Genomic DNA, 24,095 nt, shown 5'->3' with positions numbered 1-24,095 from the left:
GGAGATTTTGACCTTCGACCCTTAGTATCCAGAAACAAAACAACGAAAGCGTCGAAGATGGCTGACCGCTTAGCAACCGGAGGCTCTTACGTCAGGTAAAATATCAGACTGTTTGGGGGAATGAAATGCCGTTCTATCAGAAGAGAAGGCATTTTATGCATCAAGATGAATCCTTCATGGGAAAATCGTTGCAATACCCCTTTCCGTCGAGTGTTTTGACTGGTGACATCCAATTGACAGCGCCACGCGTTACGCAGTTGAGGGTAGACTTCGTTGCCACGGGCCGTTTGAGTAACCACACGTGAAAAATTTAATGATAATACGATTGTAAAAATTGATATATAATAGTAATGATAATCTGTCCTTGTCACTTTTCCCATTTCAACTATATCTGTAGATTGGAATATCAAAGTGTAGCAGTAATCCCTTCAAGTCGACGGTGACAACTTATTTTTCCGCGACACTTTCAACCATTATTTACTCCTCGGCGGAGGTAAAATTTTATAAAAGAAAACGATGTGATCGCTCCAAAGTTAAAAGAATTCAAAATATGATTAGATCATATCTGATGGGTATCTGATATTGTAAAATTCGCGCACCGTGTCAAACACCGTTTTTGTCGATTCGCCTCAAACCATATCAAGTCTAAAGAAAACATCATACAAAGCAGTCGTCTGTTATGTAAAAATCTCTGCAAGCCCGCTCATCTTTGGACTGACAGTTTTCTTCTATCCTTTCTTTGCAGTATTCCCAAATTTTCAAAGTATCATCCGGTGATACCAAGGCGATACGTGCCAGAGTGGAAGAATGATATGCAGAATCGTGTGCTAATAATGAAGGTATGAACGCATTTGGAATGGGAAATATTACAAGATCAATGAAAATATCGAGATCGATTATTTGCAGTATGAGTGCAGCTCTTTCACGTTTCGTTTATGACACCCAACTTACGTCCTCCTTTTGTTGATCGCATTTAAACGCCATTTCATGTCAAGAGATTTCAAAAAATTGGGTGGTAACAGTACAATTCTTAGTTAACACTGGCTATGCGATTGAAGACAATTGATTATCGTGCAACCCAAAACGATATTTCTGAATTTTGTGTGTGGATAGGTCTTCCTATCCTACAGTTTTGAAGTGTTTTCTTCATTAGGAGCATTCATATGTGAACTGCATCTTCATTTCTGAGTGCACTCGTAACACTAGTAAGCTTTTGCAGCAATATTTGGCAATTTTTTTCTATCACCTGCAGAACTGTGATCAGAGTGGCATCATTCCCAAGGGTCCCCACGATGAGAGTTTGTTCCTGGACAAAAGAGAACGCTTGAATGAAGTTGAACCAAGGCCGAGGGTGGATGCAAAGAGGCCATACTTGAGTCGCTATGACATGTTGCGTCCCGAATTCCACACAGCCCAGTCCAAGTATCAGAGCAGCTTGATGTTCAGAAAGGACGACTACTTGGAAGCACGGAAGTAGATGATGGAAAAGATGTGATACCAGGAGGAAAGAAGCCAATGTCATGAAAAGATCATGTGTGAACTTGAAATTTAAATGTTTGGACCTTGCCCAGCTTTGAGTTGAAGACTGTTTATCAACACCTCTGAGCTGTCACGTGTAGTCATAGTTTCCACAAAACACTGTTTGCTTTTCACCAGGAGATTGCAGTTAAGTTCAGGACATTAAACTTTAAAGCTAAGAATTGCTTTGTTGTGTCGTACAACATATGTCGACTTCAATGATTACATACACATTCTATTCAGTCTGAACACTTCCTTGAGTGTACTATCGAGACAATATTCAACATGTAATAATCTTTGACATTCCTGCATGCCCATATACCAGGCCACTGACTGTGGATCCATCGATAAGATCCATTTCCACTATGGTGCAGAGTTGAAGGGCACTTTTTCACAACTTCAAACTCTGGAGTATATTCAAATGATCGTAGTGAAATGTATTGCAAGTTTTCTCATGAAAATGGATCAACGGAACATACATAAGTTTATAAAATAATAGTCTTTAATATTCAACACCATTAAAAGCAAACACAACAAATACTCTTACCACCTACACTCTAGTGCAAAAGTTTTTACCCTGGACTATTCAGTTTTCTAAAGTGACTATTATAAATAGTTAATTCATTGTTGGTGGTGTGCCACTATTATGGTGACAGTGAACATTCATTGAACTATGTATGTACTTCCAGTTGATCTGAGCACTGGACAATTTCCTAATAAAAAACCCAAAAGCCGTCCACTTTCTTTAAGATATGCAATGTGCAACATAATTGCCTTGGTGTGCTGATTTATAAAGTTACAAAGAAATAACCATTTTAATATTAACATATGAAGCTGACTCTACCTGAATGTGTGCAAAACAGACAATGGTGGTACTCTCACCGTAAAACTATAAAGCAAATATATACAAAGTGCCAAGTAAAATTAAAATCTTGTGAGGAAATTTCTCTGGCTAATTTTACATTTATTTTTTCTCCAGGAGTAATTCTATGCTGTTCACAAGGCTGGTTAAATACTTGAATCCTGGCTTGACTGCAGACAGTGTTGTGGCAAGAGTTTCCTCACTGAAATGAGAGACAGAAACAAAATTATAATACATGTATTCAGTTATTTTATCTACTTATCTTTTATTTCAAGGGATGAATTGCGTTCAGAAGCTTGCAATTGAAAATGTTTCTCTGTCTTTTTAATAACAACGTAAACAGACGGCAGACGGATGGTTCAAGAGCCTGGTGATTTAGGTTACTATGCATCCTGCGTATGTTTTGGTGGACTATTTAGCTTTGCATAAGAGAATAACTGTAACAGCATACTGTACCTAATGTTTCCGATGACATTCACAAAGCTATGTTGAACTGCAGAGCTGGGATACTGCCCAGGTAGCAGATAGAAGCTGACAATAAACTTGCATTTGGTTATCCAATTTGAAAAGGCCACTGAGACACTGCAGGAAAATGCACAGGAATATGTTAATATGACTCCATAACAGGATAATCTACGGGGATAATTTTCAAGTGCGCAAGGCACAAGCAAAAATGCATGTGATCATCGTGTTACTGTGTTATATATACTGGTCTCTGTATTTGCATACGGATGGTAGATCTGTGACCCATGTTAGCTGATCAGCAAACAATATGATTGTCACACTTCCATAAAAAAGCCTTATTGACTGCCTAGCCATGCTTCTGGGGAAAGATTTCTTAGGAAATCTTGCCTAAAAACCATACAAGTTTTTTATGTAAAAGACAACAAAACAATATACTGTCTACTGTTACTTGTGACAAGTACTGAAACATAAGACTTTCTCTACACAATGTCACCAGACACCTACCAAGTATCGTTGATTTCAACTTGATGCCAGAACATGATATGGTCCATTTCATTAATCAGTTGCCGTACGTTACACACTACAGAAGATACATGATGCAGCAACTGTGGAGAAAAGAATATAAAATTCTAAATAAAAGAATACAAGTGGCTCAAAATAATTTTTGGACTTAGTTGTTTCGCTTATCACATGGATTGTCCAGCATACTAACATGTTGTTACAACGACTTTCCTATATACCGGTATGTACATTAAGTGTAAAAAGAATATCAACATAGACAAATCCCTTCCCATAGCTCCCTTTATTGCATCCTATGCACCTGAGTGTGAAGAAATGTCTCTGACTCTACCTGTGGTAACTTCTTAGTGGTATGATATTTCTGTTGTAAGGATGCTGCATTGAGAGCATTGCAGACCATCCTATGGGCAAACTTAGCACACGGCATTGCATCAGCTGCCAAAAAATGGAAAAGGTATCATAGTAAGAAAGATGAAAGTAATCTGATCAAGGATTGATAAACTGTGGTGCAATACTGCCATGCCGTGATCTTGAAAAATCATAACATGGGTTGATCAGCCTGAAAGATCTTGTAAAGCTGAGAGCATTTACTAAGCACATAATACACATGGTAAAACAAAAGGGTAATGAACATGTGAGTAAAGCCACTAGATGTCTCTCTAAGACAGTCAAGGGAAATGCTTGAACTCTACCTGCTAGCATGGACTCCAGTTCCACATTCACGATGTCACAATCAGGTAGTCCATTGTAAAGGGAATCACCTGTAAGAGAAGACAGTACGGTATGGGAATGTTGAGTCTTCATGTCATCACTGGAAATTCTCTTTGCTTTCAGTCTTTGAGAAAAGGATGCAGGGTTTGAAGGTCTCATGGGGCAGTATTCTGTACATCTAATGCTGATGAGTACAGGTAATGTTTCTGGCATGGGATATGGTGTGAAATTAAATGATTACCATGTACATAGTAGACAAAATTGGATCAGGGCGACAGGTATGCCATTCTTACCATGTTTCCTTCCAAAGGTCAGACCTAAATGGATTGAGGACTCCAGGAAAGAGTACTTGGCTCCGTACTGATTCCAGTCTTCCAACTGCCATTCCAGAAATCTGTTGGAGCAAAAATCATTCATGCTAATGAATAAATTCTTTCAGTGAGTTTTAGGAAAGCAAGACAATTATTAATCTGGATCATAATTATTCCTCTCATCCCAAGTTTATTTGATGTTCTTTCATCACTTGCGTTTGAAAGCTTGTCCAGTGCAAGCACTGGTTATGGTCGGAAAGCTTCAACTTTTTGTGCCTGCTATTAATTCAGAAAACTAGTTTAATCACTGCAAAGAAAGGGTGATTACTACATGGAATGAAAAATCGCCTGTCATGAAAAATTGCCTGTCATGTTAATGATACACAATGATGTTTTGAATCTGCATAGAATCAGATCGTTGTCATAGAGCAATGCTTGGTGACGTTGCCATACCTTTGCAGGAGCTTGACTTTGTCAAATGCCGTGTTAACTTCTGCATTGGAAACGCAGCTATTTTTCAAATCATCTTCCGTTTTCTCAATCTCCTCCAACTCTTTTAGGAAGCCTTCCTTCCTATCGGTTTCGCCAGTTTGCTTTCTGAAATGGACGAAAGTATGAGCATAATTATGAGTGAACTTTGGGAAACAAGTTGCACACGCCACTGCCAAAAAGGTTGTGGTTGTCTATTTGTACTACTCCAGAATGAAAATGACAATATGTTTTCTACAGACTCAGCTCTTCCCAAGAGATCATGTGATGCCGGTACACACATTCCTCAGTGCATAGTGAATACAAGTGGTTCATGGTCTAGAAATGTAATGATATCAAAAATGCAAGGATATGTCTGTTGCTGTACAATACTGGTTGTACCATGGATCATCATCTTAACTCAAATCTATGTTTTGAAGTCACAAATGAAAGGTACAAAAATTATGGTTAAACATTACGTCTCCAACAAGAAGAAAAAACGCAACCAAATATTGTTCCTGAAACTAAGACACCTACTTTTTCATGATTTCTAAATTGTCACGGAGTCCGTCTAGTTCCATTTGCTTGAGTTTCACTTCATTGCTGATGTCTTTGTGAAGAGTGAGCTTCTCATTGAAGTCTGCTGGGTACTCTAGGCCAGACAGCGCCTTATCAAGGTCAATTTCAACTAGGGACAGAAAGACAGAAAGAGGGACCTATCATTTCACTGAAAAAAACTTACTTGAACTACTATGATCCATTCACTCTGTGCTAAATACCACTGTATAAAACCATACTTTTGTATTTGGAGCATTGAAATCAAATCATCAATAAATTGGTGAATTGTTACAAGAACATAACACTCATTTCACTTTCTCAATGTCATGAATCAGGACCTAATGAACCATATTAATAATTTTTGTAGTGGCTATATGCAGCAGTGTTCATTTTTAGCCGGATGCCGGCCAAATTGACCGGCTACTTTCGTATTTTGGCCGGCTACTTTTCAGCACTGTTTCGCTCACTGGCCCGGAAATTCTGGTTTTGATAACAATAATTACATTTTTTTGGTGGTCTTGCAAGCCGCAGATAATATTTCAGAAGTGCCGATGTGGCTATATGTAGTCTAGCAATTTACGCGGTGAACTTGTTGCTATCACTGTGGTACCGCGATCAGCGAACGTGTTGTACTGTACACCGTGACTGGGAATCGCTCTCGAGGTGAACCTCGCTCGCCCGATCACAGCCCGAATTATTCCGACGTTCACATCGGGTATAGCCGAAAATTGGACTAACATACAATTACGTTATGCCCGCGAATAGCCGACCATTTCCGAATGAAGCCGACTTTTGTTTCGCTCAAACGCGGAAGAGAAAGTCGACGCTTGAGAGCTTTGGTTTTTCTGCGTAAGAGTAGGGCCTAGCCTGATGGGTTTGGTAGGTTTTTGATCAAATCTAAAGCGACCACAAGTTACTGAGTCTCATTTTTCATACTTTCGAAACGCCACGTCAATCTATCCATGGTCGATCACGATGTCAACTCAAGTCGATCGACATCGCGTTTTGTGGAGGGGCCGTGTGGTTGTGTGCATCGCGGAAGAGAAAGTCGACGCTTGAAAACTTTGATTTTCTGACTTTGTCTGTTGGTTTTGGGAGGTTTAGATCAAATCTTAATAAACAAAATATTACTTGGTCTCACTTTTCGTACTTTTGAAACGCTACGTCGATCACAGTGTCAAATTTCAGGTCGACCGATATCGCGTTGTGTGTACTGTGTTACAATTGACTACCGGTGCTTTGTACACACACGGTGTAGTACAGGCTGGCGTTCAGTGTCGTTAGTTTGAGGTTTTATCAAACATGAACACTGAAATTTAGCTCTCTTTTTCAATTATATTCAACATCAACAAAAAAATCAATAATCAGCTCGCGGATTCGTTTTATTGTGAAATTAGTACAGTGAATTAAAATCACTGAAAATTGTGTTCCTATAATTCATTGAATTGAATAAACTCTTTGATTTTACTGTATCTTCAATCAAGTTTATTTAAATCAGTAAAACACTCTGTACAGCCAGGCTGGTCAGGATTCTAGCGGATCGTTATCTGGGTTATGAATCCCTAGGCCCCATTCTATGATGTATTTCAAATGTTTGTTCAAGTCATGAGCTAAACATAATTCTACACAACAGTCTGGTGAAATTTTGCTATTATCCTTGTTAACTGAATGCAGTTGACAGGCCCGAGTGATATCAAATTAATTTTTCTGACTTTTTAAAACTTTATCCCTTGAAAACATGTTGTAATTGGCAATGATAATGATTATTCTGTATTCTGAAATGGTCTTTAATACTGTACAAGAATGCATAAAATTACTCCAAAATGTCTTCAAAATTTAAAAATTTCTTGCCATTGCTCAGAAATGTCTTCAAATTTAAAAATAATCCTTAACACTCTCATGCTGAAATGGTCTTTCATACAGTACAATATGCTGAAATTACTCCAAAATGTCTTCAAATTTAAAAATTTCTTGCACACAGGGAGGGGACCCCTCCCTTACACCCTCCCCCCTGTGTGTATGTTGGAATAGCCTTTTATACACTGTATAAGAATGCATGAAATTGCTCAGAACTGTCTCCCCCCCCCCCCCCCCCCCCCGCCCGCCCAGGGAACCTGGTTGCACACAGAAGCTAACCGCCTACTTTTCTGAATTTTCCGCCTACTTCAAAAATTTTGAGAACCCTGCTATATGAAGCAGTAGTCTCATAGATTTTCCAATGTGAGCCGAGATACATACCTATCTTCAAATCTTCCAGTGCTTTATCGGCGCTATCAACGCTTTGCTCCACTGACTTGACTTGCTGACTGAGGCTGGTGTGTTCTTCCTACATTCAGATATAAACATGTAATTGTAACACAGGAGATCGTACATAATGAGGAAGCCCTGAAGACTTATCACAAACAATAGAACTGAACACTGAATTTGTACATCAAGTGTTAAACATGAGGTATGCACTGTCTAATTTTAAAAGTCACATTGAACAGGGCTCGAAAATTTTTTTTAAAACTCACTTGCCATAGGCAAGTGAATTTTCAATTTCACTTGTCCGGAAGAAAAATTCACTTGCCCTGAATTTCAGATGATTTTAAGAGTAAATATGTATGGTTTTATTAATGTCATTGTAAGAAACAATAGCTGTAACTTACTGATAAATTTGTGTCCTTATTCTGTGTATCAAAAATAATATCTTATGTAACGTACACATACACAGTGTTTCAGCCAGCTTTTGCTAGCATGGGGACACAGTGACCCATAGTAGGTCTTAATGGGGGACCAATTAAATTTTTGGGGGACATGTAATGCATTTCAATAAAACAACACCGGTACATTGTCATTGTGTGTCATCATGACCTGGTACCTGGTTTCAATAGGCAAGTCAGGTAGGTGCACTAAGGGTAAGTATATAATGGGCCAGCGGTGTTGTGTCAAATTGTGCCCACATGAAACTTTCAGTATCATTTAGTTTACTGCTACCACATGGTATGTGCATAAACTGCAGGGTTCCCCTAAGTCACCAAAATGATTAGCCAACTCTTTAGCCAAATAAAAAATCTTGTAGCCACTTTGAGCAACTTTTAAACAGTTTATGATCTCAAGTGTAGCAACAGCTTTCTCGGCATTCAGGAGTTCCTAATTTTACAAATCAAGATGTTTTGTATGTTGTTCATGATAGTTTTACATTAAAGAAATATTTGTTTAGTTTTTATTACATTAATTATCTGTGTTTTTTATGACATTGAAGGGATCGAAATACTTTTTCATTTCTAATGGTAAACTTTTGCCATAAGAAATAATTACGTGGCAATTCTAAAAATCAGGTAGCAATGTGAAGTGTATTACCACAGATACAGAATACTTCTGCAGCATTGAGTTAGTGTTCACAGTATGACAACTTATCATACATATACACTACAAGCTCTACTACCTTATGTGGCACATTTGTGCACTCTTTAAGTCATGATGTAAATTTTGTTAGCCACACAAATACAAATTTTCCATGCAGAAGAAAGCATTCGGTAGCATAGTGACAGTGTAGATACAAGTATTGTGGTGTTGTGTCATAGTTGTGATCAAGCAGGCTCAATAGCATCTTCAGCATAAGTATCCTTTAAAACAAGACACACTGATATTGTTCAATTCATTTCCCAATGTTTTAAAGAGTAATAATAGTTTTAATGATAATGATAACATTGTAGCCCAGGAACATTTTCATTTGATATTTTGATATCATCAAGAAATGTCTAGTGATGTTCACTATTACATCATTAAACTGGAGGACTCTGCAGAAATATTAATGTCATGATTTGAAATGGATATGCTTACTGCAACTACTGTTGACAATTTCCCTTTGCCATAACTGTTAATAAAATTTAATTTAAAACTGACAGTCAAGCTAAATGCCATTAAATTGGAAAGCACCAAGAAATTACCTTTTATCATAAGATTGTACCTATTGGACCTCCCTAGGTGGTTTCTTTTGAACCATAATTGTGTACTTAAGGGGTCTTCATTCATGACATCACATAAGATGACCCAGATTTGACCTTTCAGAAAACCTCAAATTTTTCTCCTTTTCCCTTGTACTCTGACTCTGTGAGTGAAAGTTTCCTTTGAAATAATGGTTTTTACTATCAAACTGAGTAATTACAGGCCAAATTTTGATTCAAGCAAAGTAGATAAAACTTGGACTAAAAAGGACGACCGGTACGCGGGACTCACAGAGGCAAAGCCAAGCCTCAGTGTATTCATCATTCCTCCATGATGTATTGTAGCACGGTCCAATGAGGGACTGAGGGACCGCGATTGCAGAATCAAACAGCAACAGTGTTTGCTTCACGTACCAGGGAATTTGTAACTTTGTAGAAAGGAGAGTAAAGTGTTTCAATACATTGCAACTTTGTAGGAAGGAGGGTAAATTGTTTCAACAACTTACAACATTTTATTGTAAGCTGTAGTTTTCTATTGAGGAGGCATCGTGACATGATTTCATGAAAAGAAAAAAAAATAAGAGCTGAAAAGACGTCAATATTTTGCTATTTTGTAACCAAGTAGAACAGAGCTATTTTATCGGCTGGCAATATCTAAAGCGGTACACTCAAAGAACTAGAGAGTGGCAGCGCGTACGTACAGTGGCCTCATTGAAATTCACTTGTCCGTCGGGCTGGGAGAATGTTGTTTTCACTTGCCCGGACTCAAAATTCACTTGTCACGGGCGTCGGGCGGCGAGAATTTTCGAGCCCTGGTTGAAGATGACTGACATACACAAAATCTTACCTTGAGCGCATCCAATATTTTGCTGTTCATTTTCGCTTTCCACTCACTCCATTTGAGTTTTGCTGTCTTGTTGCAGGCATGTACTAGTGTCTTCAGTTTAGTTCGTACTTTCCCAAGCTAATATAAAAAACACACAAAGAATGGATTACATGGGTTTGTTTTTCTCTATCTACATCCACTACTAGAACAATTTTCAACATGAAAATAAACTAACTTTGAGCTACATGTGACTTGTCAGAAGTTTTTCTTGTTCAACCCATGGAAGTAAGGGACCGTCTCAGATTGTCGCAGAAGTTCAAGAAACGAAATTTCTTCGTTTAGATCAAAACCCCCTCCCCCTCCCCCTAAACGAAACTTCAAAAGTGCGAAATGTTCATGTCCGCCTGTACAATGTTGCATTTTGCTGTAGCTGCTAAAGACGTATTCCCCTTGCCACATTACAATTAAAGTAAACGATCAGATTTGAGTACTAACAGGGCATATTACCGCGTAAAAGTTTCATTTTATTTTACTTTCCCTTTTTGCATGTCTTGTGCTGTTCTTTGTCTTTGTGAACACGCAATTTGTACTTGGTAGGGGCGGTAAATAAGCAAAAAACTTTGACAAGGCGGCCCAGGCATGTTCAATCATATTAAACGACTATGACCAGGTGCATAACAAGTGAGACTAAAGACATCTAGTGGTTAGAGCAGACGCTTATAATAGCACATTTTTGAAAAAATGATACTTTTTGTCTTTGTATAATTTGATGAATGAAATGTTTAGGATACAATGTTTCCTATCGGTAAATTGTGTTTGGGGCACAAACGAGATGGAAACAGTTACAAATTTGTTGGCACGAGTGTGCAGTTTTTCTTTAATTTAAAATAAACACACGAAAACTTGTGATCACAAATAAAAGTGCGAAAGTGAAGTTCACTAATTGAATGGAGGTCAAACCCCTCCCCCCCTAAACGAATAAATTTCGCTTTTTGAACTTCTGCGACAATCTGAGACGGTCCCTAATGGTTATCTTAAAGTGGCACTCCCACTTGGTAACATTTTTAAAACACATTTTTTTAATGCCAACGGTTGATATTTGCATGGCGACTGTGCGCGGATCACGAGATATTGATAAAAACATGTCCTCAAAAAATTTAAAGTTTGAATTCCAGTGGCCCACCTAAATTCAGCTTCCGAACATCGTACGTTCGGCACTGGGGCCATTTTCAACTAAGCTATGGAGTACAAGTCTACGCTAACACTGCTGTACGCCACAGTACCACTCGCGTCGGTGATCGGCCATGCCCCGTGGGGGTAAGCTGAGCCTTACTGACTCGGAGAAAAAATGGAAAACAAAGTTTGCTGATTCCACCAGAATTCGCATAGGTGACTAGCACCGTTACGTGCAGTTGATACATGGCGGCCGCTGCGTGGTATGCATAGATGCATACCACTGGCGCACTGTGTGGCAGACGACAAAATGTAGTCATCGGAGGCGGCTAATATTTGACACTTAAAAACTGATATCTGTGTGGTATTGGTTAAAAATATCATAGAACTGACTGAGAATAATGAAAACGACAAAAACTAAGGAGAAGTTTAAAAAAACATACCAGAAGTGAAGGCATAATGCTGTATATAAAGTCTTCGCAGTGGGAGGTAAAATTGCACCGTTCGAAGTTATTATGGACTCCCTAGATTATCGTTAATCAGCACAACAACAAACCTTCGGGGGATTTCGGGTCATAATCAGAAACGATCGTAAAACTTCGGGATGGGAAAATTCGCTCGGGAAATGACATGTTTTTATCGATATCTCGCGATCTGCGCGCAGTCGCCACGTCAAATATCGACCATTGGCATTAAAAAAATGTGTTTTAAAAATGTTACCAAGTGGGAGTGCCTCTTTAACCAAAGTACATGTTCAGTTTTCGGCAATAGGATGATTAAAAACAGTTTGCAGTGGTCCAAATAGTTTTGCAATAAAATGTCCCATTTCATGCCGAAGAAAATACATACACACAATTTAACATGTATGGGTTACTGTAAAGTAAAAAGTTGCGGAAGTTATTGAAATGGTAAATTATTCCTCTTTGGTTAAAGTGTTCTCCACAGCTTGGCAAATCAGAGGGGTGGTCAATTTACGTAACAAAACATAATTTGGATATTTTCTCATTATGACAATACTTTATCTTTTATGGTTATCAACATGTTAATAGATTGCTCAAAATACAGTCGGGTGGACATCCCCTAAAATATCCCCTTGTGGAGGACCCTTGTTAGAAGTTACAGTATAAAGACAATGACATGAGAACAAGTTGATATTCCAGACTCTAATGAAATATGCTGTCATGGAGCAATAAATATGATGCACTCTACCTCCTCTGGTGGTAACCGTCTGATTTCATCAAAGATGGGAGGGTTGTTTTCAGATAATTTTCCCTCCTGCTCAGTGAGCATTCCAAGCAACCTAGAATACGAAACGCAGGAAGAAACGAGGCATACAGTAAAAGAGATCGGTTACTTTACTGCTTGGATGACATGTTGTTTCTAAGATAGTAAAGTACTGCCAGTAACACTTAAGTATTGATAACTTTTGGTTATCTGTCAATCAGAAGATTGTGAATGGGACAAACATGAATTGTTTTGTACTAGCTTCCACTTGAAAAATCTCAGATACTATGAGTTACGTACTTCTTAAAAAGTCATGAAGTCTAGAGATAAAAAAACATACTTGTTTGTGTGGTCTTTTAAGTGGTCTATTGCCCACTCATACATCTCATGCTGGGGCTGGATTAAGCAGATTATTTCCAGATAATCCTTCAGGCTTTCAAGAGGTTTTATCTGTAGAAGTAAATCCAACAGCAGAGTTAGAGGGGCTGTTGCTTCTTTATTCTTATAGAAAATACATCAAATTTACATTTAATTGTGGTAATTCAACTGTAATAAGTCAACAAATCCAGTGTAGCTAGAGGGAGGGAAATGGAATAAACAGCTCTAATTTTCAAGAGTATGGATAACAATAAAATATGCTATGAAACATTATCTAATTTAAAACACAGGCTTACAAATAAGAAGATATTTATAATAGCAGTAGTGGAGGTATTCCATACCTAAACGCTATCAAGAGCTCTCCTAAATTACAAAATCCGATTTAGGAATTGGTTTATAAAGGAAAATGTGAAAAAGAGCATACATTTAACAGATTCTGTGGGATTACATTTATTTCTATACATGTCATGTCGGTATTTTAATCACAGTAATTCATTCACTTGTTGTTTTCTTAAATCAATGGATCAGTATCGCCCCAAAGCATATACACTGTACCCCTCCCAATTTATCTTCATCAATTTCTTGACAATTTGTTCATTTTTGTGCACTCTTTGTGGTTTTTATGGGAAGAAAACATGTCTGTAGCTAACTAACTTACAGAAACTGGGGCAAGGGTACTCCTTCGGCCTCCTTCTTTCTGTTTTGGAAAAATGCAAAAGTATTCCAGGAAATCTGCAACATCCAGTTTGCCATCAGCAGACAGAGCCTAAAACAGAAAAAGACATTCATTTAATGCTTGATAATGAATTGCCAAGGGTTCTCAGTTCATTTTCTCTCAATTATTCATCTTTACTTTTTGTTGGTTTCTTTTAATTTGTTTTCAATTATTTGGTGAAGAATTTTGCTAGCCTTTGGCAAATAGGAATTGGTTCACATGTACATGTTAATTTTAATACCACCATTGCATGGTCATTCCAACTATATCACTTTAGCAGAAACGACTGATGCTACTGCAAAAGGGAAAGTGATGCTTCATACTATGTGACAAGGTGTAATCAAAAGCCTGAAAAATGTGGATGCTTGGGTGCACAGTTTCCATACTTGTTTTGATCAGATTCATAAAAAGGACTGTCTTGCAATTGAAGGTAAAGCCCTTTCCTTTGTAAATTATATGTAATAACGCTGTAAATACCTTCTTCTCGGTTGTGCTATCATCATCTACGATGGATATTGCAATGTCACTTTTCGAACACTCGCCACCACTCATTGATGATATATGCAGTATGGTCCGTGATGCATCTGTGAAAATAGGGGACATTTTGGAATTCAGTTGAGTGAAAAAAGCACTATACTAACCAATACCTCATCCAATCAGCAAAATCAAAACGTAGTTAGTATGACAGAAAATCACTCTATTCAAATATATTAGAGTAAAGATTGGCTTTCTACTGCTAGCATAATGGACAAGTCTGATCTACACATCATACCAGCATGACACCCCAACCTGAATTTGGAATTTATCATTTTGTATATGTAATTCTATATATTTACCTAGAGTTTTGGTAGCATCTCCTCGGTGATAAGCTCCATGGTCTGTGATGTCTTCAAAATCCATGGGTTTCTCCTCCAATATACCATCCATTCCGTCAAGGAGCTGATCCTTTTCTTGACCTGTGGGCTCTTTCTGCTGTGGAGACTTGAGGTCATCAGTAGGCTCAACAGTGAATGTATCATCTAACCGACTCTCATTTACTGCAGATGTTTTCAATTTCTTGCTGATCACAAATGTTCCAGAGTCGTCAGAACTGTGGTTGACCACAAAAGTGTCGGAATCTCTCTTGTTGGTCTCATTGTCAGGGATCTCTGCATTTGACAAAGTGGTTTTGTCACCACATTCTACCGACGCAGTTTGCTTCTCACTGGCCTGATCTTCCACTTTGAAATCTTCATCAATATTGGTATCTGCCATGCTGTCTCCCCTTTCATTTTCTGCTCCAGTGGTAATTTCTCTGCCTTCTTTAGTTTCTGTTTCCAATGAAGAACTGTTATCTGATCCAGTACCTTGTTTTGATTCTTTGTACTCATTGTTACATGTGGCTAGATCTGTCTTGTTTGTGCTGATGCTTGCCGAGGTAGAAACTCCTGACTTCACACTCGGTAGACTGCTTCTCAATGAAGAATCTCCCCTGTGATTGAATGAGATAATTTTACCAGTGTGGGCAGTCAGCTCCATCTGTGCTGTCTCCTCAGAAGTGAAAATTCTAGTCTTGTCAGCCTGTTCAGGGTCTCCTGCGCTCTGTCTGTTCTTCACTCTTTCCTTCTGCATGCCTGGCAAAGAGTCTGCGTGTATGGAAATGTTGGATGTCATGTGTGTTGTCATCTCCATGTCATCAGCACTGCCGAAAATCTTTGTCTGCTCATCCTTGCTCCTCCACTTGCCCGTCCTACTGTTTGATCCAACCACCACTGATGGTAGAAGGCCACCGTTACATGTTGTGAAATCCATAGCTGCTGTCTGGTCATCAGCGTTGAACACCCTCGTCTGATCTTCCCTTGTTGCAGGAATCTGTGAAAGTCTACGAGCAAGGAAATCTTTCCTCGATTCATTTTTCTCTGTGCCTGAATTTGTATTGCTGACATCCTGGTGAAGACCACCAACGCATGTTGTGAGTTCCATTTGTCCAGTATTATCATCTTGTTGGACCATACGAGTTTTATCATCATTCGAATCATATGCTGAACTTTGGTACGTGATTCCCCCAGTTTGCATGGTCAGTTCCATCCGCGCAGTGTCTTCAGAGTTGAAGATTTTGGTCTTCTCATTATCAAGCTCACTCTCCCCTCTGTTGTTGGCCAAACTCTCACCTGTGTGCACGCTTGGAAAACTGTTGCGGTGTAATGAAATGTTTGATGTCACGCATTTTGTCATTTCCATTCCTTCAGGACTGTCGCAGGGTTTGGTTTGCTGGGGCTGCCTGTCATGACCAGTGATGCACTCTGTGAACTCCATGTGCCCTGAGTTATCATTCTTTGTAAACACTCGTGTTCTGTCACCATCTACAAGACTGCCCTGTTTCTGATGGAATCTGACTGCATCTGAATTCTCTTGGCAAAGGATTCTGCCGGTGTGCATTGTGAGCTCCATATGAGCGGTGTCATCTCCAGAGTTGAAGACTCTAGTTCTATCTTCATTTTCATTGTGGCTCTGCTTCCTCATTCTGATGTCTGAATTCTCCTGACACAAGATTTTACCACTGGGCACTGTCAGATCCATGAAGGCTGTATCTTCCCCGGAATTGAAGATTCTGGTCTTCTCATCATTGACATCATTGCTGTGTTCCTTTCCACTTACTATGTTTATATTCTCTTGATCCACTATTCTACTTGTATTCATCGTCAAATCCATGTGCCCTGTGTCGTCATTGCAGTTGAAGATTCTTGTCTTATTGTCGTCAACATCACAACTTTTTTCCTTTCCAATGACAACACCTGAACTCTGTTGATATATGATTTTACCTGTGGGCATAGTTAAGTCCATGTGGGCTGTGTCTTCACCGGCATTGAAACATCTTGTCCTGTCGTCATCAACATCATGGCTTTTATTCTTCCTTATATCAACAGTTTTTGAATTTGATTGGTATATGATTCTACCTGTGTGCATAGTCAGCTCCATGTGACCAGTGTCTTCTCCAGAATTGAACACCCTTGTCTTGTCACCGTCGTCTTTGAGGTTGTGCTTCTTCCCATCGGCAACACCGTATATCTGTTGATACATAATTCTGCCAGTTGGCACTGTTAATTCCATGTGCGCTGTGTCTTCGCCAGCATTGAAGACCCTCGTCTCATTGGCTGTGTCATTTCTGTACGTCCCTCCATTCACGGAATGGGAACTTCGTCGTTGAATTTCGTCATCTAGTGAACTGAGGATAGCATCTGTAGACTCAAGTATGTTTGTGCATGCAGACTTATTCACAAGGAAATTCTCTGTGCGCATGGTGAGGTCCATTGTCTGGTCTAGACGCATTGTGTGATCAGCTGTTGTTTGTGGTTCTTTATTACCCTCTGCAGAGAGGTGACCATCCCTGTGAGTAGGTCGAAAAGAGACTTCAGTGTCTGCCTCAGTGACATACATGGTGCGGTCCATCCTTCTTGTTTCTTCCATGTCAATGTTTTCAAAGTAGATGGTTTTATCCACGTCATCTTCATATGGTTTGGTGCTGTCGGACTGTTGATTCCCATACTCGGTTTGGTTTAGGTTGGAAGGCGCACTGGGCATGTCAAACATACTTGAATTGGAAGAAAACTTGTGTAAGAAACTTTTACCATCAAACATTTTCATCGATGCTTGGTTGACTGAACTGCTGTCATGCTGTGATATTGATTGTGTGCAGTACTGGTTGGAGCCGTGATAACTGGTGACTGCTGCATTGCTGACGTTATTCAGTGAGGATATTCTACTAACATTTGATGCAGGGACTTCAGAACATAACAATGGCTTGTCTGGAACAAAGTTGTCAGCATCATGACATCCAGTCAGCTCCATATCACCATCACATCCTGGATCACATAGGATTGTCCGGTCATTTGAGCCAGTATATTCATTTTGCGGTACATTTGCTCCTGTAATACCAGGATCATCTCTTCTGTAAAACAGAAAAGAAGTAAATCATGTTTTATAGTAATTTCAGTGGTTTTAAAATGTACAACAGACTGTCAAATTACTTGGAAATAAAAGAGTGACGTAAAGTTGGTACATGAACAATAATTTACCCTGTGTCTTTGACTCCACTGTCCAAAAATTTCTTCAAGAACAAGGAAGAATCTATGACTTTGCTGCCGCTCTGCTCAGAAACACCCTGAGTAAAATGCTGACTTCTGTCAGCATTGTCCTGCTGTTGTTGTAATACATGTTGACCATTGAAGTGACTTTCTGTTGTTCCTCCATGTTGGTTTGTTGGCCTGATGTCAGAGACTGTGGTGACGCTGGTTGCTTCACATCGGGAGTTTTCTTGCAGCTGATGATTGACATTGGATGTGGCATTGTACCCTCTGTTGTCCACGGCAGACTCTTGACACAGGTTACTCAGGGCAATGTGGGTCTTGATTGTTCCTGACAAGAGTGATTCCAGACCTGAAATGTGGAGAGGTAACAAATTATTGAAAGCCATGAATGAGCTAAAAAACTGCAACTCACCATTTATTGATGGTTATCTGCTTCCATTAACAGTTGTATATCCCACATCATGTCATCAAATTTGGCAACTGATGTCTGAATGGCAACTGAATGAAACATAAACTTCTCAAAGCAACAGAACAGCATTATCAGAATAAACATACCAATCAACTGGTTTGTCAGTAACAAAGCTCTTCACAGTCAACTTATTTTGATTAAGTCGGAAAAAATTACCTTGTATTGGCGGAGCATGCTGTTGTATTTCATCATCACAGAAAATTTCAACACCTTGATTTGACCTGGTTTGAGAAACAGAACAAAAAGTGGTCCATGATAATGGTAGTGGCCAGTGATAAGACTTTGCCTTCTTCCAATGGCATTATCACTCAATGACTCATTTAATGCATGGAGCGTGACAGGATTGTCTCCATATGTGTATAATGTATTAATGAATTTGTAATAATTACACTCCAGTATGCAAATCTTATGCTATGTTTAATATTCATATACTTAGGAATTGCACACATATATCATTAATGTGGGAATATATATCAAACTGATCAAATGCTTACAGGGAATCTAATTCAAGGCATCAGCATAGGTCACTTTTTTACCACTAAGGAGGCTTTGATAGACTATTTTTTGGTGTTGCAGTTAAGGAGCGTATTGTTAGTGTACAGTTGCATTTGCAGACACAGACCGTTCACTGCATCAAAAACAGAACACATTGATATCACAGATATAGACACTTACACTTTTGGCCGATTAGCACACTCGTCTACTTTTTGGGCTGTTCTCTCATGCTCTTCTGCATCACGCAATATTCCAATGGCATCAGCATTCACAAATTCCCTGAGAAAATAAAAAATGTGGCTATCAAGTATTTTCATTTACCCTAGTACAGTCAGTGGCATGATATATACAATATACTTGGTACGTAGATTTATTTACATTATGGATAAAATCTGTAATGTAAATAAATCTACCAAGTTAAAGCCTGTATTAATCTCAGCTGTTTCCATCCTGTCTAAACACACTTCTCAGTCAGAATGGAGTAGCCATAGGGTGAGAACAAAGAAATGTTGCAGCATTGGTGCGTTTTTGTCAAGAAATTTTAGAAACTAGCAGTAGCATCAGTGTTCTCCCAAGGCCATGCAACAGTATGGGGCCCAATTCTGAATATTTTACATGTAATACTGTTTCATTTCCGCCAGTACTGTTATATTTTCACCCTATACCTATTGATTTGGGTGGAGATTGTGCCTATGGGTATCCCAGATTAAATACTTCATGATTAGAGCAATTGAGCCTCGTCAATGTGGTGATATTCTGAGTAAGAAAAATATATTCTGACGCAACATGAACATAGAGGCTTACTTGACTTGATGTGTCTCAGCAAAGCTGACCCTTCTGGAAATACGTCTCTGCTTTTTTACTTCTCTGTGAAGAAGATATCAATAATTAATAAAGGCAGAGCATAACAACTCTGTTTTGAACTTAAAAAGTACAGTCTCAGTATGTATTTCATTAAAAGAACGAGTGAAGGTTGCATAAGCTTCATTGAAAGGGACCAGTAAAATGACAACATCAAATGACTGGGGTTTTCAATGCCTACATCATCTGTACATAATGAGGGTTGAAAAGTTACTTTTAAAGCAATGCCATTATGAGTTTCGGAGAATGCTGTTATGTGCCATAGTGTCTACAATCATGTTTTAGTGGTTCATGAATGGTCCATACAGGCTAAGACTTGGGCTGGTTTTCTGAAGACCAAACTGTTTTCATCTTGTGCGCACATAATATCAGTGAGAACAGATGATACGTATCATACTTTAACAAAAACATGTCATGACTTTTCCTGGTGATAGCCATTTGCCATAAGAACATTCTCTAAAATTTGCATAGATGTTGCAGATTTATTGCTCTTACAACTTTATTTCTCTCCCATGACAAGATTAGCAGAAAGTCAACCCTATGATAGATGGGTCACAACTGAAAATACAAGTTTACCTTCAATTCAACAAAAATCAGGAATATGCCACAGAAAGATCTTAAAGGGAAGGGGTCACCCAATTGGTGGCTATTTGAATTTCTTGTTGATAAACGTTACCTCTTCCAAGATATAGGTCATGTATGTCGAGTGAATCTTAATCCAATTCAGCATTTAATGCATGTTCATAGTTTACCAGTTTTGTAGCTTTCAAATTACTGCAAGACTTTGCCATATAAACATGGGTTCCATCCCTTTATTTACATGAAGCTATTTCGGCCGTGGTCTCCAATATCGGTATAGCCACCATTCAAAAATTTTGGATATGCACAAGGGATGTTGGGATATGTTGTGCATAGCAACAGACCCACTGTATGGGTTCCATATGTGCAGCTGCAGACGGGATTAGCCCCTCCCTTTAAGCATTCGCCATGAAGTACAATAACAAGAGTTATTGGAAGCAAATGGGTTGCACTCGAACTCAGGTGTGTTGCTATGACACAAGTGAATGAATTAAAGAAATGATGATTTTTATATTTTTTATAACAGAATCCTAATAATTCACATATTGATACATCTGGCATTATTACTTACTCTCCATCAGGGTTGTTTTCTGAAAGTACATTAGAATCCAAGTCTCCAAGTGCTGATCTTGTCGGTGATTTTGCTGCTTTCAAGATCTGTGAATAAGCATGAATAGACAAACAACTTATTGACAGTGTGTTGTTTTACAGGGGGACGGTCAAATTATCAGTACACAGCATAAAACAAACAGATGTTAAGTTAGGAAAAAAAATGTTTTGGTGATCTTACACCAGAGATGTAACTGCATAAAGTAATGGTACAAAAAAATTCAGGATCTATTGTCTGATTTTTCCTTACCGTACAAAAGTAAAACTTAGTCAGAATGGTGATAAGTTCACATTTATACAAAGTCAGAAGCTGTAGCACAGATTTGTTATTTAAGATCGCAACAACAGTGACATCAACCATGACAACCAAGCAATAAAACAACACCAGTCATTAATTGCTATCCTATAGATTATTTGAGATTCAGGCTGACTATTGAGGTACTAACCGATGATGATCGTCGTGTGGACTTTCTTTTCCTTGACCTAAATCTTAAAAAAAAAATGAGAAGTTTGAATAATTAAATTAATATGTACAACAGAGAATCTTGCATGTTTAGATAGTTGTGCACTAATTCAGATCAATTACATTTCACAATGAGAATAATTGTACATCCGTGTATAAATGTGAATGTTTATACTATTTATCATCATCTTTTTTGTTGAATGTTTTATCAATCTCATATTGATATAAAGTTTATTAAATCCTAAAATTCAAGCCTTACCAGGTAAGTCACAGTGCCTATGAATTATTGCTATTGTATCAATCTTTTTTGTCAACTAGTTGAATTTTAAAAAAATGCCCAAAACATCACAAAAAATATGAGCAATACAGACTATTATTGGGTGTTGAAGAGATCAATCAACTTGTACTTACCCAGTGGTGTCTCCCTCAGCTGTTTGTGAACAAATTTTATGTGAAAAAAGAAAGAGAATTTGTGGGTTAAAGAATTGCAAGAAATCAATCATAACTTCAATTCCTTATATCATGTTACAAGTGATAAAACAAAGACATATCTATGCATACCTTCAGTCATTTAGGTGCAGTGGCTACAACCTCTAAGGTACAATGTTTGATCTTCATGATTGATACAAATGATATCAATTTTACATCTCAGGATGCTGACTTGTCATACCAAGAATTTCATTTTTCAATTTCTTTTTGGACGATGGGCCAGTGTCCCATTAACAAGTGATTGACTCAATGAATATTACCGCAGACAGTTCTCTACTCTCTATGATATTACAAGTGATTGACTCAATGAATATTACCGCAGACAGTTCTCTACTCTCTATGATATTACATGCTAATTTGTACATTTGAGCAATAATTGTACCTCATCCCAGCCAATGAATGGACAAAAGTGAAATTTGCCTGACATAATGTACGAGGCGAACCTGAGTATGTTATGGAGTGTAAACTTTGCTTGAGTCAATTATGAGCTGGGAAGGATACAGTTATGCTATTATTTTATAGTTTTGGCAATGCCAATGAATTTGTACTGCAGGAAACATCTTGGGCCACAATATGCTAGATAATCGGTTGCATCATCAGAAATAATCTGGGAGGGGGGTGGTGACAGGTGTCGCTTAAGAATTCACTGGTATTGATAGGGTGACCGGACGAGAGGCCCTCCTATTCTCTACAGTGGGGGTTGACACAAGTTTTCTGAGAGTGAATGCTCGAAATCAAAGGCTTAAAGGGGGACCCAGGTAGTCATAAATTATACAAATTCACATTAAGTATGCAACAGTTGTGCACATTTATGTCTATGAACAAGGTAATGACATGAAAATCTTGAAGTTTATGAACACATTTTGTCAACAAACGTCAGAGGGGACGCCATCTTGGAAGTCGTCTACTCGCATGCGAACGGTCGCTATGAGAGATTGTGTGAACGGAAACAGTTGCATTTCACAGTGAATGTTGTGAAGACTAGGAAGTCAAGATGAATGCAAAAATTTCCTAAAAAGGTCTTTTTTCTTCCGAGAAACTGCTGACGAAATTTTTACTTTGAAACGGCTATGACTTTTGGCATCATTTTCCAGAAGGGAAGGAATGGCCATACAGGCAAATTGTACCTTAGATATTTTTCTACTTGTTTTGTGCTCTAAAAAAGCTCAGCTATGCAGCGCAAATTAGCGCCCACGGTTTTCCTAAAGCATGTAAAGCAGGAAGTAAAGTTTGCAATAGTGCCGTACTTGAACAACGTGCTTTTTCACCGGTGCGCACCTGTCTCTAACCAAAACAATGGCTTGTATCCATGATACTGCAAACACAAAGGTCAGCGTGAGGACAATCTTCCATTTTCTTTCACTGGGACTTATCAACCCATACAATATTCTCACAGAAATAATTTGGAAACTATCAATGCACCTTTCACCGGACTCATTATTGTACAGTTAGTCATCTTTGAGCCATTTTAACAATATTTGATCCGATTTTTGGTCACACTGTCTCATTATTCCTCATTACAATATTCTCAGGGAAAGAATTTGGAAACTTTGATTTTCCAGAGGCTGCCAGATTGTGATCATGCTAACTAGCCAAATTATTTTTTCAGATTTGGACTTTGTACCAACACTTTCAACAGGTGCAATCAAGACTTTGGCAAAAAATTTCAGTTTTAATTAACAATCGTCCGGTCACCCTTGTATTGACACAGTTATAACATAATATGGTGTAATATTTGTATTTTTAACCCATTATTACTTCTCCATGGAATGAACTGAGGCGTGTCAGGGAGGGGGAGGGATACGGTCATTCTTGCTGCGGATCCGTAGCCCTACCACTCCCTTTGCAGGTTGTGTTGGGGGAGCCACTCCCCCAACACAACCAGCAAAGGGAGTGTAGTGGTAGGGCTACGGATCCGAAGCAACAGTCATCCATAGTGTAACTACAACATCTGCAACGAAGTTATTCAATCTTACAAGATCTTGGCCAATTGTTTATGCAATGTGTCGTGACTGAACTTTTTTTCGATGACCGTAACCCAAATAAAGACATAGTTTGACAACAACAAATCTCTTTCTCGCCTGCACTGCCAATTTACACCTTTCACTCAGTGGCCCAAGCAAGACTACATACACAACAGTACAACAGTCAGGGTCTGTTTTGTTTTCTGGCGCGGAGATCCCCGGAAATGATTTTCATCACTCGAAGTGATTAATTTACGGTGACTTACCTTTACTCATCTTAAATTATCAACATAAACGCTTTACACGGCTACCATTTCATAATTTTCATCGTGAAAGTGTGGTAAATGAAGTTTTTCGCTGGTGAAAAAATGTCCCTGTTTGAAAATTTCGAAAATGTCCGCCACTATTGAACGCATGCGCAATGAGAAGGTAGTTTCCTTCA

The 24,095-nt window shown here is 38.6% G+C and overlaps 2 protein-coding genes across 2 annotated transcripts; one reads left to right on the top strand and one right to left on the bottom strand.

Moving 5' to 3' along the window:
- Position 1: 1 nt before the first annotated feature.
- LOC139150145 (sperm-associated microtubule inner protein 10-like) lies at positions 2-2,276 on the top strand. The gene is made up of 3 exons (XM_070722328.1): positions 2-95; positions 746-839; positions 1,253-2,276. Exons 1-3 carry the CDS (start codon positions 58-60, stop codon positions 1,475-1,477), a joined length of 357 nt encoding a protein of 118 aa, XP_070578429.1. The 5' UTR covers positions 2-57; the 3' UTR covers positions 1,478-2,276.
- LOC139150140 (uncharacterized) lies at positions 1,999-24,059 on the bottom strand. The gene is made up of 23 exons (XM_070722322.1): positions 23,920-24,059; positions 21,612-21,630; positions 21,184-21,226; positions 20,700-20,785; positions 19,493-19,555; positions 18,869-18,967; positions 18,350-18,414; positions 17,713-18,073; positions 14,494-17,585; positions 14,135-14,241; positions 13,601-13,708; positions 12,905-13,014; positions 12,550-12,640; positions 10,189-10,305; positions 7,651-7,738; positions 5,392-5,542; positions 4,840-4,983; positions 4,369-4,469; positions 4,057-4,125; positions 3,696-3,799; positions 3,350-3,450; positions 2,837-2,962; positions 1,999-2,582 (listed from the first exon to the last, which is right to left on the bottom strand). The coding sequence occupies exons 1-23, from the start codon at positions 23,927-23,929 to the stop codon at positions 2,483-2,485; spliced, it is 5,355 nt and encodes a 1,784-aa protein (XP_070578423.1). The 5' UTR covers positions 23,930-24,059; the 3' UTR covers positions 1,999-2,482.
- Between the last annotated feature and the right edge of the window lie 36 nt (positions 24,060-24,095).

Source organism: Ptychodera flava, chromosome 14 (genome assembly GCF_041260155.1).
Source record: "Ptychodera flava strain L36383 chromosome 14, AS_Pfla_20210202, whole genome shotgun sequence".
In the NCBI taxonomy this organism is placed as follows: Eukaryota; Metazoa; Hemichordata; class Enteropneusta; family Ptychoderidae; genus Ptychodera; species Ptychodera flava.
This window is presented reverse-complemented; position numbering and strand designations above follow the sequence as displayed.

Excerpts from the sequence above, each read along its gene's own strand:
- LOC139150145 (XM_070722328.1), top strand. The coding sequence starts at position 58 with ATGGCTGACCGCTTAGCAACCGGAGGCTCTTACGTCAG. Across the intron at positions 96-745 it reads ACCGGAGGCTCTTACGTCAG|TATTCCCAAATTTTCAAAGT; the intron begins GTAAAATATCAG and ends CTTTCTTTGCAG. Across the intron at positions 840-1,252 it reads ATCGTGTGCTAATAATGAAG|AACTGTGATCAGAGTGGCAT; the intron begins GTATGAACGCAT and ends TATCACCTGCAG.
- LOC139150140 (XM_070722322.1), bottom strand. Across the intron at positions 14,242-14,493 it reads AGATGCTACCAAAACTCTAG|ATGCATCACGGACCATACTG; the intron begins GTAAATATATAG and ends CTATTTTCACAG. Across the intron at positions 3,800-4,056 it reads ACTGGAGTCCATGCTAGCAG|CTGATGCAATGCCGTGTGCT; the intron begins GTAGAGTTCAAG and ends ATTTTTTGGCAG.